General features: G+C 35.9%; 1 protein-coding gene across 1 annotated transcript in view; it reads left to right on the forward strand.

The window, feature by feature from the left end:
- The window catches only part of LOC140148346 (uncharacterized), a 107,437-nt gene that overhangs the window by 51,500 nt on the left and 39,289 nt on the right, over positions 1-16,648 (forward strand). The window contains 1 exon segment of the mRNA XM_072170270.1: positions 15,286-15,348. Coding sequence (XP_072026371.1) covers positions 15,286-15,348 — 63 coding nt within the window.

The raw sequence follows: 16,648 nt of genomic DNA on the forward strand, positions 1-16,648 counted from the left end.
GAAAAGTGTCTCTTATCAAAAGAACTTTTTATGAATTATTTTATTGTTTTTTATCTTTGTGGATTTTAAAAGTGCCTTTAGCTCTACATGTATGACTTAAAATATTTTGTAAGAGATGATGATAACAGCTATAGATATCTTTTGAATACAGTGATACTTATGGTGCTATCTTCAGAAGATAGCATGCATTGATGAAGTCACTACATTAGCTTTGAGGGCTAGAACATGAGACTTTTGGGTTCTTTAATCTCACAAAAATGAAATCATTTTATAGTACATACCAAAAACTGTATGCTGTGCTGGGCAATTGTCCCCTGTATAGAGAAAAGTAGCTGCTTTTAACATAACTATTTATGAATCATATAATTGTTTTATGCCATTAAAGATTTTGAAAGAAAATGAAGCTATTAATATTGTCTTGTCATTTTAAGTGATTTTTTGCCATTTGCAGTAGCCTGTGTGTCTTTTTACATAATAGCATTGATCAGTTTGTACATGTTTGATCTTGCACTGTGATATTAGAATTTAAATACAAACTAATTGTTATTTTAAATAAAATGCATTAAAATAAAAAGCTATCATAATCCAGTAGCATAAGAATATGATGAGTATACATCATATCATATACACAGTAATTAGTAGAACCAGCTCTAAGCTACAGGCTTTTGTTTTCTTTTGTTAAATTCCATTTGAATTAATTTTGCTTATATTACAATCTCTTATAGTAGCACTAGATTGGGTCACTAATACTCTACGTATTGGGAGACTTTAAGGATCGTACTACACCCCTGGCCAATTTTGAGCCTATTTTTGCATTTTTCTCAAAAATTATAGCACATTGGTGACAAGTAAGATATGTATATTATAGGGGCAAGGACTACAACTACTGTACTGAAAATTCAGCAACTAAAAGCAAATGGTTATTAATTTATTGATCAAATATTGGTTTTCCCTCATTTTTGACTGTAACATCACAACTGTTGTCTGTGCTGAAATAAAATTTGCAGTCAAGTAGTTGTAGTCCTTGCCCCTATAATATACATATCTTACTTGTTCCCAATGCGCTATGATTTTTGAGAAAAATGCAAAAATAGGCACAAAATTGGGCAGGGGTGTATTACCCCCTTACGGATCGTGTGGTAAAGCCACATCTTGACACCCTAGACCATGGGTTATATATCTCCCAGCCTCTCCTATCTGATAAGTTGTAGAAGGAACTTGATTAGTAAAATCAACATACCGTATTCTAAACTGAACTGATTTGAAAAAGTAGCAGATTTCACATATTGGGATGGTGGTGAAGAGGAAAGGAATTGTATGTAGCCTGCAAGCCAAAGTGTATCAATTTACAAAAACTTACTTTAGAATTATGGTACCTGTTTCCAACCATAATCCTTGACCTTTACCAGAAATCTCTTAATCATTACTAATAAACCCTTAGTAACAGTAGACCTAATCATAACTAATAAACCCTTAGTAACAGTAGACCTAATCATATTAAACTAATAAACCCTTAGCAACAGTAGACCTAATCATAACTAATAAACCCTTAGTAACAGTAGACCTAATCATAACTAATAAACCCTTAGTAACAGTAGACCTAATCATAACTAATAAACCCTTAGTAACAGTAGACCTAATCATAACAACCCTTAGTAACAGTTGACCTTATCATAACTAATAAACCCTTAGTAACAGTAGACCTAATCATATCTAATAAACCCTTAGTAACAGTAGACCTAATCATAACTAATAAACCCTTAGCAACAGTAGACCTAATCATAACTAATAAACCCTTAGCAACAGTAGACCTAATCATAGCTCTAAAACCTAATCCTAATTTCTAGGGGTGGTGAGGCAGTTTTTCTTGTTTTAAACTTCTATTTATGATTGGCTTGAAGAAAAAAATTTAAATGCTATGTTAAATTGCAGTTGACTGGTACTTAAGTTATGATATTTCTTTGCATTTACTTTTCTTAATACTAACTACATCATCTATATCATGTCTGGTGCCAATTGTCTGTCTTGAATGATTATTGTTTGGAAGCTATTAAAATAAAGAAGTACATGTAACTTAAAATAAAGTATTTTGTAGGAAGGAAAGAATACTGTACCAAGTGGGCATTTTCTCCGGTGGATTATTAGATACCGATATAATATTATTATTCTTGCTGGGTCTTGAGAGGAAATATTATTAAATTCCTAACGTTTTATTTCTTTTCAATGTGATATTCCCTTAGTGATGCTTTACTACATGTATCAAAAGCTCTTTGCAGCCTTTCGTTAATTGCCCATAATAGGATTCCAAATAACGAGGAACTTCATCGACTCGACTCAACTACTCCCTCGGTCGTTTTTCATTCCGTCCCCACGTCCTCACTAAAATATTGTGCATTATCTAATTAGTGGTAATTAAATGGCTCGATGCAATGAAGCTATTATTCCTCAGTGAAGAATTACAATACAGAGAGCAAATATTCTCAGTGTAGATTTCAACTTAAATTGGTCATCAGTTATTATAACAAGCTAGTAATGATATAATTGTCATAAAGCCTCGCAAATCGCATCATTGTTTTCCAGCCACCAAGTGGCATCATAACTTGATACGTCAGGAAACCTAATTAAGAGTAGGGGAATCTGATTTGGCACTTTTGAAACAGACCTTGAGCTGCAAAACAAAATGAATTACCATTTTTGTTGGGTAATTATAACGAAGAAGTTTTGATTGCAAATTGGCAGTATGCAAAATTTAATTTGCATTGTCAGTATGTTCGTAATCGTATTAGAACTATCATTCTGTAAAATGTGAAGGTTGACTGGTAAATTCATTTCATGGGCTCTTCCACTTAAAATCCACACTACCCCTGTGGAAGATTTTGGAAATATCTTCCATAGGGAGAGTATGAATTTCAAATGGAATGAAAGAAAGCAGCTCCATTTAAATTCTATTCGCCCTCTGACAAAGATTCAACCTGAATCTTCCCCTGAGGGAGAGTGAGTTTCAAATGGACCTGCTAATGTGTTCATTCCATTTGAAATTCATACTCCCCTGTGGAAGATATTTCCAAAATCGTCCACAGGGGTAGTGTGCATTTTAAATGGAACAGCCCACTGCTTCAAGTTCAGAAACTGAAAGCATGAAAAAGTTCATGGTTATATTCAAATGAAAGCAATCATTACAAAATTACATAAATATGAGATCTATGTACAGAGTTGTGTTTGGTTTGTCCTCTGGCCATTTGCTAAAACAGCAGCATTAAGTAAACACTGTTAATTCATGTTTACTTTAAAAACAAAAGAAGGTGATGTGTAAATAATTAATTAATATCTTTCATGCATTATAATTAAGTTGTCATTATTATGGCAACTTGAAACTATTCCAAATGGGGGAAAATTGTTGCAGAGAAAAGTAAACTGGACTTCTTTTTTAAATAAGCTTTTATTGTATAATTTGGTACTGGATACATTTTATATCTATGAAAAAAAAGACTTCTTAAAACTCCAAAGTTTAGCTATTCCAACTTCCTGTTATAATACAAACTAAATATGAGATGTAGTTCTGATGTTCAACAAACAAGGATTGTATAAAAAGTAAAAGCAAATAAAAAATGTTACTTTAGAACAAGCAGAAAAGCTGAGCGCATCGTCGCTATGGTTTAAAATGTTTGTAATCTGATAATAACACGCTAAGGTTTTAATCAGCATGAGTGAGTTAGTGAGTAAATGCTGCCTAACTTTGATAATGTTTCACTTTGTCCCCCATGTGCTTTCTCTCTCCTCTTTAGTTTTTTGGTTGCGTTTTAGTACAATTTAGTATAGTCATGAATTCCCCAGGTGGGGTATGTGATGCAACGGGTATCAATTGCTCAACCAATACGATACTATATGGATCCATTACGCCGTCGTAACTGTTACAATAAGCTGTGTAGCTCCTTTAGGCATCATCATATGTAACTATCCCTGCCCATACTGATCTCATTTCGGTTATGAAATATGTACGTGTCCCTGGGCCTTTTCTTGGGCTGTTTGTCGTTGCTTCACAGTTTATCATAACACCTTTTGTTTTTCTTGCTGGTTCCAATCTGGCATTTTGAACAGAGTTTTCTTGTATATTATAAGATGGAGTTTAGAGAAATCGTTGGGAGATAGAGAAGATGGAATGGGTCCTAATGCATTTTGTGCCCAAGATTGTTTTATTTATTCAAAGCTACGGACAAAGGTTGGGAATTGTGATGCTGGTATTAGCCAATGTTTTGATATTTGGGTTTGCATTGAGTCAATTTGTTTGGATTCCCAGAGGGGGGATATGCAAGCAGGCCCTTGGTATCATTTTTTTATGTGACAGTACTCATATGTGCCTCGTTGTGGGAGGTCATTTACCCCAATAATGCCGGCAAGTTTTTCCTCATACTGCGGAGGTGTTGCGTATTCCCTAGCCAGTACACAGTCAAGAGAAAAGTACGACGATGACGGAAAATGTTTGTGGCGCTACATATTTTCACACTTTTTTCACGTTTCGAGAGACAAGGCACATCATATCCAGTTAATGTGCATGTTTTTTGTTCTCAAGATTATACGATTGGATCGCTATCATAATTGCTTGACGATAGCAACATTACCCAGGATTTCCGTCAAGAAATCTCCAAGAATGAGAAGAGAGTAAAAAGAAATTGGCTCGGTGAAAAAATTCAAGGGATAAAGAATGTGCAACGAGCGTCCGAGCTTGCACCTTGTGATAGAGCAATCTTCACAGGAATAGCTTGCTTACAAGAAATTGAGAGAAGTAGTAAAGCTGTCCTCTCGGGATTTTCAGGTGTTTGTTTCACAATCTCCATCCCTGTAGCATTGTCAAGTTGCTGGATTAGCTAAAGAATCCATATTGTTTAGTCCCTATACGTGGAGCTTTGGTTTTGGGAAATTTGGTTCCAAATTAGCTTACCGAGGTGGGATCTTCTTCTTAGTCCTATTGGACGTGGACAAATTATCTCCAGTCAAGTCGTGCTGGCTGAGCTAGCTGAACAAATTGGCTCAATTCACAGAATCGGATTGGGTAATGATGTTGAGAACATGATCACCCGGTACTCTGGTCTTTACCCATTAGCCGGGTATTGATGTGTTGGGATGTCAGCGATGCCCTACAGGTACTGATATCGTGGTGTAGATTTTGTCAGTGATGTATGATAAAAAAGGTCAGGGTGATGTGTATGGACTCACTTAGGTTAATCATTCTGGGAGAGGGGATTCTAAATTGATCTGGTGGGGGAACATTGTTAGGGCAGTTAATATGCGTACAGGAGTGGGGTTGGAGATTTGGTGGAAAGGTTCAGTGGGATTCGATCCAAGGGGTAAGAAAGTTTTCAACATTTTTAAATGCATTTATTTATATGCAAATTTGATACTGGGTAAAAACTACATGATGGGATGAGCAGAGACCAAATTATGGGGGCTTAATCAGTCATACATGTACATTATGATGCATTTCATTTCTTGACCATCTGTCAGCACCTGAATGGTTAAGGATACACTATACTTGGTCAGGAAAAATCACATTTTAGATATAATTGTTTTTCACATTTTAGATATAATTGTTTTTAGATTTTTAATCTTATCAACATGTTTTTGTTTACAAATAATCGAGATTTGATACATATACTGAGTCATTTTCTCGTAATGACGGTCATCCAATCCTGGTCATGCTCAATTGGTATAGGTTATTAATTCTTGACAGGCAGGACTACATCAATTCTGTTCTGTTGGTTTCTACAAGGTGTAAATGCTATTCCAGCAAATTTGTTTGAATTATGCATGTGTATACATCAGTGAACATAAAATAATCAAGACGCTAATAAAATATTGACAATTTTAAGAGATGTAAGGTGTGTACGGATTAATGGCAATAATTCATACGCTAGGGATTGAACAGTTTTTGAACCACAGAAGCTTTTGTGTTTTTTGAAAAAACCTTATTATTTTTTGATTGTGTAAAGAAGATTTCACAAGCAAATTTCTTAAAATCATGGATGAAAGGCTACATTCGGCATTGATTTCACAATGAAGCGTATGTTGGTGAATGCTATAACTCGGATAATGTTAGTGATAAAGTAATTATCCTCTGGTGTTATATTTTTTTTATTACAATCTCTAGGTGTTTTCCCAATCCCGAAGGTTAAGTTCCTTGTCCATTAGATTTGTCTTGGAGAAAGTGATACATTGATACATTGTAGTGAACTTGTAACCAACGTCTAGTCTATTTTGAGAAAGTGGAAAGTAAGTAGATTGATTTGACAAATAAGTTATGATACCAGCACAGTAGCAATAGTTAATTTAATTGTTGCCACAAAGATACACTATACTTTGATCAGCTCGTAATCGGCGGTCCTTATAACATCGCGGATTAATATCAAAATATTTTATTTTGAAAATTGCCTTGTGACATCTCGCCAGAAACATCACAAATTATTAATCCAAGTCTTATACTTTGCCTACTTTCTTTAACATACAAAATATAGACCAGACAGGTCAACTAATAGCACTCTTAACGTGGGTCTACTTTTCAGCGTAGTGGGAAAAGGCTAACATTTCCCGCCTATTAGTTACGAGCTGATCAAAGTATAGAATCATTTCAGTTCAATAATGATACAATTAGATCCACAACTTTAGCATAGCCATGGGTCTTTCAATCAGTTAGCTACTACTTTACAGCAGCTCCCCATTACACTTGTGTAGAGTGGGACAAATGAGGTATAAGGCAAATCCTATTCTCACAACCATATGAGTATCAACAACTATGAACAGATTTGCTAATTTTATGCCAATTATATAGGAGGGTAACAAACAATTCAAGAGGATCAAATGCTTCTTCTAAGTCTGTCTTGCAAGACTAATTCTCCATCCCATCTTGATCTCTTTATCTTGGAAGTTTAATTTTTTTTTTCAAAATCATTGTTTTCCTTGGCAGTTTTGTCATAGTACCCGGTAGTTTGCTGGATTTTAACCCAATGAGTACTACCTGCTGATTGGTTACAAGAAGACTATCATTTATTGAGCCAATCAGCAAACGGTAAGAATGGTGATAGGGCTAAAGAGGATTGAGCTTAATATAGCTGTATTTTGATTGATCGCTCATCGCATAATTAACCAATCGTAAAAACTTTAAGAAAGGCAGTAATTTTCAGGGGATTAGAAGTGATGAAAGCTTTTAAACCAATCAATACAATTCTCTTTGCATTTACTACATGTTTATTTTTGTCGTTATTGACTTTGATGTTATGCGATTATAAATAACGTGTTGGTTGATGTTTATCATTCACTTCACTCACAGATAATACGAATTATACTACTAATAAAAACTCAAAAAGAGCAGTTTGTTTCAAAATTGTTTATTTGTATATATGTTTGTAATTGGCAGAATGCTATAAAAGGAACCTCACTTCTCACCTGACGAGTATGTGCATACAAGCATGAATTGCATTGATATGAAGGAATAGTCCCTAGCAGAAGAATGAGCATTTTACCCGATCATTGATCACAGATAGTCAGCGATGCTTCTCCTCGAGCAAATGTTGACAAGAAATTGAGCGGAATTTGAGAGAATGTTCATTTTCTTGTGCACTCATCCCCGGGCCAACAGGAATGAAATTTATTTTCGCTCACCTTAATCCTCCTCAGGAAATACCCGGGGCTAGCTAATCACCCCAGTGAGATTTCTTCCTTTTCTTTTGGAAAACCAGAGACAGACGCATTTAATAGAAAAAAAGATCTCGCAGATTTGGGCATGGATGAAAGACGAGGCGTAAATTAATCCTTTTGAATGTTATTTATGGAGTTTTTAAGATGAAGATAGATCGTGTAAATACGCCAAAACATAGGACGCTGAAGAAAAGTAAATAGTCAATTCAGAGATGCAGCAAACCCAAGTGGGCAACGCAGTTTAGTTGCTTGTTTCGTAGCAATTTTGCGATGTTTAAAAACCGATTAAGTTTTATAGCCCAAGTTTAAGTGAAATGTTTAATTTTTTTTTTTTTGAATAAGCAAAAAGTGATTGCGCTAAGCTAACATATGACAATTAGATTATAAACTAATAGAGGAAAATTTGCTAAATTTCTGGAGGATGTAATGATGTTTAGCTGCATGCTGATGCTTGACTAAACACGCGTATACCGTGAAATTTTATCCAAGTTTTTGCTGTTAATAACGTTGTTTTGTGCACCGACTGACCAAAGAGGCATTGACATTTTGCCGATGAAGTGAACGGTGTAAGGAAGAGGAGATAGTTTACAAGTGTGCCCCGGTGACATTGGCGGTAAAAGTATTGTTTTCATTGGCAGGCTGTTGAAGAAGATACAACTTTGTTCTGTAAACTCATCCCTGTACTTACAGGTTGTACAAATGCACTTGAGAAATTTCAACAACTTGAATTCAGGAGATTGACTCAAATGTACTGGAATTTTAGTAAATGCGTGTTTATTCAAATGAAATCAAACAGTTTTTGTTGACAAGACCGTAACATGTCAGTTCTAGTCTATGTTAACCCCATGAGAACTACCTGCCGATTGGCCAAAAAGAAGTTTTCATTATCAATTGGCCCAATCAGCAACATTGTTAGAATAATTTCACCACTGAAAAAAATTGGGGAATTATTTGCAAAGCTCCATTCTGATTGGTGATTAAAGTGAAAATATCATGTAATTGACCAATCAGAAGCAATGTTAGATCGGCAGGTAGTGCTCATCATGGGGTTAAAGCAAGAATGAAAAACTTATGCAATGTGCATGACATAAGATTGATGAGACAAAAAAATACACCTAGTACAATGACCATGCAATCCAAACTCATAAATTATTATCTTGTACGTATATATGTATAACTGAATGTTGATCAAACCTGATTTATCATGGTTTTACCATTTAGTCGCTGAGGTGCCTAATCCTAATAATAGATATTGTTCTTCGTCTGGAACTGTGGACATCCATGTTTTCTCCAAGTTTCCTCGGTTATCATCGTATTTTCAGGTGTGCATTCCTGTTTGCAAGTCAGTACAAATGCACCCCACCCTTATACTGCACACCTCGCATGCATTATACCCTATAAATGCTCACCCCCCCCCCCAACACACACCTGCACCCCCCCACACACACACATAAATTGCATTCACATGCATCGTATCTTTTGTATCTTTGTCAGATTTTAATTTTTCATACCATTCCCAATTTCACAGGTGAATTACCCTGACCAGCACACAGTGGTCAGTCACTGCTCAATGAACTTGAATGCTTCTTGTTCTTGAGACTAAAGAAGCTCGTAATATGAATATTGCATGTAGGAGGAAGTCGGGAAATTTGTTGTTGTTATTGTTGTGGTTGTTTTTGTTTGTTCAGTGATTTGGCATTGAGCTAGGTCAGGGCCAAGTGTATAGGATTCTATACAAAGAGTTAACATACGTGCTAGTATTATAAATCAATTCTTTAACTTTTGTAGGTCTTTGTTTGAACTTACTTGGGAGTGCCTTGTCATAAAAGAGCAAAGATAAGCATAAAACTAAAAGAATGAAAATATGTGACAACTAGTTTATGAATATAGTGAGAAATCATGCGTAAAATATTTTATTATATATCTAAACATAGGCAATATTTACAGAAGAACAACAAAGGTAATTAATTTTATAGGGAACAATAGTTGTTTGCCCAGGGTTGTTTGTGTTGGTATGGCCTATTGGGTCCAGGGTGCCAAACTTTTACATACTTCTTATTCATGGGTAGATTTTTAGCTGTGGATTTGTGATCAGCATTTAGGAGTGGGCTTATACCGGTATCTCCACCCGAATATGAAACTCCCAAGTGAGGAAATAATGGCCAATTCTCCAAGTATCACCAAGAAGGTAGAACCAAAGAGTACCAACCCGCCATGTTTGTGTGTGGCTTATGGAGGGCAAATAGTGTACTTTCAGATTACTTCAAAGTGCTCTGTTCTGTGTAAAACACGTTTTGCCGAAAATGTGCACTGAGTGCACATGCCTTGGTAATGCTCAAGCTGAAAGATTCGAATTATGACAGCCTTCATGGCCCAATTTTGTTACTGCATTGTATGATTTCACATACGTTCTTACCTGTTACCTGGACACCACTCCACCAGTCACGGGGTAGTTGCTCTGTGGGACAGACAAATTTGGGGGGTAGTTGCTCTGTGGGACAGACAAATTTGATACTTTTGATAGATGCTAAATTAGTATAGTTGTTGTACACCAATAGGCTTTTTAGCTTGGCTTGGTCCCATCAGGACCTAAGTGTGTTTCCACGCACAGAGCAACCGTAACAAACAAACTAAACATGCGACAGTTCAATTCAACTCGGAAGTAGACTAGATTCCTATATGAAGACCATAGCAACATTAACATGAACTTACTGAACCCTCAGAAAGCTGCCAAAAGTCTGGTTAATGTTTGTTAGGTCAAATCTAGAGATGGGCAATTTGATTCAATTGACTGACAGGAAAACTATTTCTAGCTAAAGACACTGGCAGATAGAGCATTCACATTTAATGCCATGTTGTTTTGTATGTTTTCAAGTCCAGTTTATCATACAATTTAAAAGTTTTGATGCTCCAAGGAGATATGTCTATATGAGCCAGTGCAGCTCTTTGAATACGGTATTTATTCTTTTATGCCTGTAGATGATAACGAACAAGACATTGTGCAGATACAAACATTTATCTAAAAATAATTGAAAGTTTTAATACAACCAGTGTTTTTCCCCATGGCGTTTATATGCAATCAGTCATTGGCGACTATTTCTTTTTTTTTTCTCTGTCGTTTATCTATCACGGATGCATCGATAGTCATCTTAATTTTTTTTCCTTTCGTAATTTTCCCTCTCATGATTTATTCTTCTGTAATAGTTGACAATAGGAATCGGGCAATGTCTGCAATTGCAAACAGTTTTGTTATTGTATCATTGCGGCCATATGCCTCCAAGCATCAACTTGTCCCGGTGAGTTTTGCTTGTAATCTTATCATTGAAATGGTCCATCCGTCGGCAATCTTGACTGACTGACTGGCGGACTAGTAGTCATCTTGCTCGTAACTACATGCTCGTATCACCATCATGGTTGGTTTACCTGTTGGTTGGATGGATGCCCTTGAAAGTGGTGTAAAAATGATTGTATCTTTTTTCTTTGCATCATAATCCGAAGGCAATTGAGAAGTTACGTAAGCAAGCGTGAGGAAGTTTGTGACAAGAGTTACCGGTGTTTTGCTATCGATCTGTTCTGCATCTCTCTTGGTTTATCAGGACCTTTTTTTTTGCAAATTAGAAAAGATCACTTCTTTGCAGCAATCAATTTTTGTGAAGTTTATGGATAAACTATTGTAACCCATCATTAAGAGAGAAAAAATTGCATCTATTTTGGAGTGAAAGCCCTTGTGAATTTAAATTGTGCATAGTATGAAGTGGTTTTAGAGTGTGCAGTTTATGATAAATTAGTCATCATTACCCTCCAAAATGCATTTTTATCTGTTTGGAATTAGTTTCCTATTATGATTGGAGAACCCATGAGAGTTGAATTTCAGAGGAGATCAAGCTATTAATGGTGTAGTAAAATCATTGAATTCATAAGGATTATTTAGGTGTTTTCTTCTATAGAGTAATATATATGAAGATAATTTGATGAAGTTTTTGAGATGATAAATGAAAAAGTCAATTACTGCAAAAGCTTTAATGTCAGGATATATGCTTACTACACTAAACGTTGCAGTGCTTTGACAGTGCGTTATTCTGAAGTGTAAAGAATTGATAAACTTGCCTGGGTTCTTATAGTCCATTGAGATCTAATTTGTCTTGCTTTTAGTTTGGACAAATGTTATTGTTTTCTTTTGTCCATGTTGCGAAGTTAATGTTTCATTTGCTGTTAAATATGGTTTTGTTGTTATAACCAATGCATTGCAATTATTCCTCTTCCCAGATGCTCTATATTGAAACGCCTAATTAAATGATCAAACCTCCATGCTATTTTGTTTCTATCAGGCCAGAGCTGGACTACCAAACTTTGTTATTCTTATTAATATGTCTCTGATAAAAAAAGAGTGAAGACTGCAAAGGTAAAGTAAAGTTTCCCTGAACATTGCGCGATTTTTACGTGCCGTGATTGTTTGCCTAACTGAGCTCGGTGGAGTAGCTGGGTCTCTCAGGAGGGAATAAGGAAAGTGCAGCCGCGACCATAACACTGCATTATTATTATTTGTCCAAGATGACAAAACTGCAAAATGGCAAATTGCATCCCGTTTATTGTTATTGTACCCACTCGAGATACAATTTAGCAAAAGTGAATCATAGGATGATTGTTTGCTGAACGTCCGCAGGAGGAGAAAAACATTTCAGGGGACTGTCTGACAGGCATGATATTGTGTTTTTGTTTGCAGAGATGACAGGGCGTACGGTGAAATGGCAAGTTGTGTCAAATGTTGTTTTCATACCGCTAAAAATACAATGTAACAAGATGCATAAAATGGCCAAGTGATCCCATGGTAATTTGGCAGTGATTTTATCGGCAGGGTCTTATCGGGCCCTAGTGAGTACCAAAAGAGGCCAAAACTGTTTGGGTTTGGAGATGAAGTGGGCTTGATATTGAACACGGTCAACATTATCTACAAATACGCAAAATTGAGACTGATATGATCTGTTTGCACGTAAAAAGAAGAAAAGCAGCGACGATTTGGAAGTTTATTTGGTTTGAAACAATACAGACCTGGCATCTGTAATGAGTTTTTAAAATACAAATAAGTTTTGTTGCATAGAAACAAACCGCTTTGGGATCAAAGCGGTGTTTGCGCAATTAGTTGAATGAAGTAGCGATTTTTGATGGTCTCACAAGTGGAATCAATGGTTGTGAAAGAGGTACAATTCAGGTATGATCGTTTACTGCACATGCACCAGACACGCTATTGCACCCAGGTGGTGGTCACCGTGCATTCTCTAAATTCAGTAAATTTTCGTCGTCAACCGTGTAATTGAATGGGATTATTTTGAAATTTTAAAATGCTTGAAATATCACAAACAAATAGGCCTATGTAAATAAATAATATAAATACAAGCTAAAACCGTTGGGGTTCGATGATGTACCCCTTAAAACTAACCGTGTATATTGAAAATACCATACGGCCGGGCGGTTTCACAAGTTGCCGGCTCTATCATGCCACTCGCCGCCTGGTTGCACCAATAGATCCACAACATGCTCTCAATGCAACACACCAAAGTCGGATATCATAAGCATGCGTTAATACAAGTGTATTAACCAATAGGCGAGCTGCTTTCATTTGCCTAGTACACCTGGCCTGCACCTGCATCATTGGCAAGTAGTGAGTGTGAGCCTGTGAGGACTAACATGCGAGACACTATTTTGTGATTCTTAATAAATTATCGTGCAAGCCAAAGTAAATAAAATATCGGACTAATAATCCTTTCAATTTAAGTTAATAAATAAATATATTATTATTTTAACCCTAACCGTACCAAACATCACAAAACCACACTTCACAAAGCATGTGCACGGCAGGTATCCCATGTGATACGATTGCATCATTATGCGTACAGTCGTATGATCACGGAAAGCTTGCTTGCTTTCTTTCTTTCTTTCTTTCTTTCTTTCTTTCTTTCTTTTTCTTTCTTTCTTTCTTTCTTTCTTTCTTTCTTTCTTTCTTTCTTTCTTTCTTTCTTTCTTTCTTTCTTTCTTTCTTTCTTTCTTTCTTTCTTTCTTTCTTTCTTCCCTTCTTCCTTTCTTCCTTTCTTCCTTCCTTCCTTCTTTCCTTCCATCTTTCCTTCCTTCTTTCCTTCCCCCTCGCCAAAAAACTTCAAATCAGAAAACAGGACAGACATTTTGAATTTCTATGCAAGCAGGAGTAACCCCTATTTGATGTGAGAAAAGCAAAGCCAGTACAGTTAGCCATATAAAGGCTCTCTCATCCCAATTTTACCTGAAAGTATTTTCCAGAACTGTAACTCTGCCCGTAGATTATTTCTACACCTGTATTTTTTTTTGATGTAGCATTCACCTTGAATTTCATGATTTATTGTCATAAAATTGTTGTCTACTTCATAATGAAATATGATTTGACACATTACATAGACAATAGTATTGTGTATTATCATGTGTGAGTAATGTTGCACTTTTCAGATCATTCAATCAAATCGATAACTTTTTTTTTGCTTGTAGCTTAAATGTATTTGCAAGTCATTGGTTTATAGCTGGAAATATTTATTAAATTTAGTTGCTCTGTATTGTTGTTATTTTCCTGCATTTTTTTAATGGTGAGAAAAATCAATTGCTGTAAAGAAAATTCAATATTATGAACATGATGAATGTAGCAGTATGTAATGAACAACACCTCAGTATTAAGGGATTGTTGGTATGGGAAGTAATGAGCGAATATTACAATGATTTAGAGATTATAAAAGTGAGAATTCGCTAGAATAGAGGTTATCCACTTTACTCATACGTGACTTCTAACAAAAGGCGCTTATTCCCGTAGTATTCCTCATTCAAACCAATTCAATGCATGACCTCAGAGTTACCTGCATGACTTTGGCAGGCTATTTTGAAGCAGACATGGTTGCACATGCAGGTACTTCTTTTGTAAGTCCTAAACAAAGTATAGCAGTCGTTGATAGGATATGTAACTAACACGGATAACCTCTTCATCGAGATCACAGCACGGCTATCTATAACCATAGCAATAGGTTAATACCAGTTTTGAATATATCGCCCTGCACTACAAGCAGGTTGCACTAGATATGAGAATCAGTTCACATCTTCCATTATAATGGCTGCTAAGAAGCGCACTCTATGTCAGAAGTTAGATCGTATGTACATGTATCTAGACAGCATCAGGACAGATAAGGGACAGCTATGGGTTAACACTCGACTCTTTACGATTAACCTAGCTGTGACAAGCATGTATTATTGTGACTTTCTCATACATGGGACCGATGGCTGAGCATCCCCTCCGAAGGACGGGGCTCTCTCATGGTCTTATTTGCCCTTGTCCAAATAACCATGGGTAGAGTGTAGTGATGACTACAATAGGATCTTTTTTAAATTGTTCTTCTATGGGAAGATACATATCTGATATTGATTACATATTTTGAAGTTAGTTTGATAAAAAGTACTGAAAAAATAAATTAGAAGAGAAATTATTTTGTTTTTTGTAGATCTAGTTTGATCAAAATAACTAAAAAGATAGGATTTTTGTGTTAAAATGAAATTAAAACAGTAATCTTTTATCGTTTTGAATTCTAGTTGGATGAACAAAGGAGACAGAGTTTATATCAAAATGAAGGTCGAGGTTGGCTAAAGGAACTGGTAAGACAAGATTTGTTATCCTCTGAATTAAGGTGGTCTGATTTGTAAGAACTGAGACATCTCGTTATTTCATTTTGATTGGAATGGGGTTGAAGTTTGAGGGTGTAGGGATCACTGGGGATACACTTGACCAGTTCCACCACATAAAATAGTTAGAAATCCCTTACTTTGAATGTGCACATAGAACTAGCCCTAGTTACTCGGCGCAGCGAGGCTTGTTAGCGCGTAACAAGGCGCGTATCTCAGAGAGGGGTTGTCATGGTCCCATACAGGCTCTGAACAAGTGCTATGTGCACACACCATTGTTTAGGATGCACCTTTGTTGTACAGCTATCTCTGCACACAAGTGATAGGCAAACCCATCTGTCATTACTTCAACCTTACTTTTCAAACTACGGATTCACTTTATTCATACGAATCAGAGAAGCTCATAAAGTGTCTGTGGTAAATAAACACTCGCCCAAGTGCGCATTTGTGCAATTTGCCTTTTTTTATCATTTATCATGTTTACTCTATATCAAATTATATAAAAAATATAGGAAATTGTAACAAAGCGTTTCTGCCCTTATTCTTGCCATCGTTTGTAGCTGATTTTTTTTTTCTTCTTTTTTTCCTGCTAATAATATACAGTGATTACCATAGTGCCCATCCCACAGTAAAGATCAAAAGTAAAAGCTTGAACAACAAGGCCTCGTTGGTAAATAACCACATTGTTTGTTCTCTACATCAAACATTAACTGCATTTGAATTAATAATAAAACCGTGGTATAGAATATGATGCAGGAGCCGTGGATAGGACAAAAAAAATTCACTTGGTAAATAGTGATGCCGGGTTTTTGTTGACACAATGCTAGCAACGTCATAGGGCGGACAAACAAGGGTTGTTTACCAAAGCCCCAGCATGCTGGTTTGCATAAATTGATGTCCACATCTCTGGTATTAAAGGTTAACATAATAATTTTATGGCTTGGTGTTAATTTGGGTCTCTCTCTCTCTATCTGCAGCTTTATTGAAGTAGTCAAGTGCATGATGGTTGGGTGGACGGAACTACTTTTTTTTTCTATAGTTTTAGACCACTACTTACTAGCTCTCTTTCTTTTGTCCATTTGTAATTTTATAACAATAGATAGCAGGAAATGATCTTATTTAATGGCATCTAGGATGGCATGTTGGTTCAGTATTGTTGACAGTAATGACTTTTGTTATTTATGCAGTTTTAGTTAGTTTTGTTGTTTGTTTCGATTAAAAGAAAAGAAACAAAAACACATTAAATTTGTTTTTCTTTTCATCATTATTATCC

This window comes from Amphiura filiformis, chromosome 3, assembly GCF_039555335.1.
Source record: "Amphiura filiformis chromosome 3, Afil_fr2py, whole genome shotgun sequence".
Classification (NCBI taxonomy): domain Eukaryota; kingdom Metazoa; phylum Echinodermata; class Ophiuroidea; order Amphilepidida; family Amphiuridae; genus Amphiura; species Amphiura filiformis.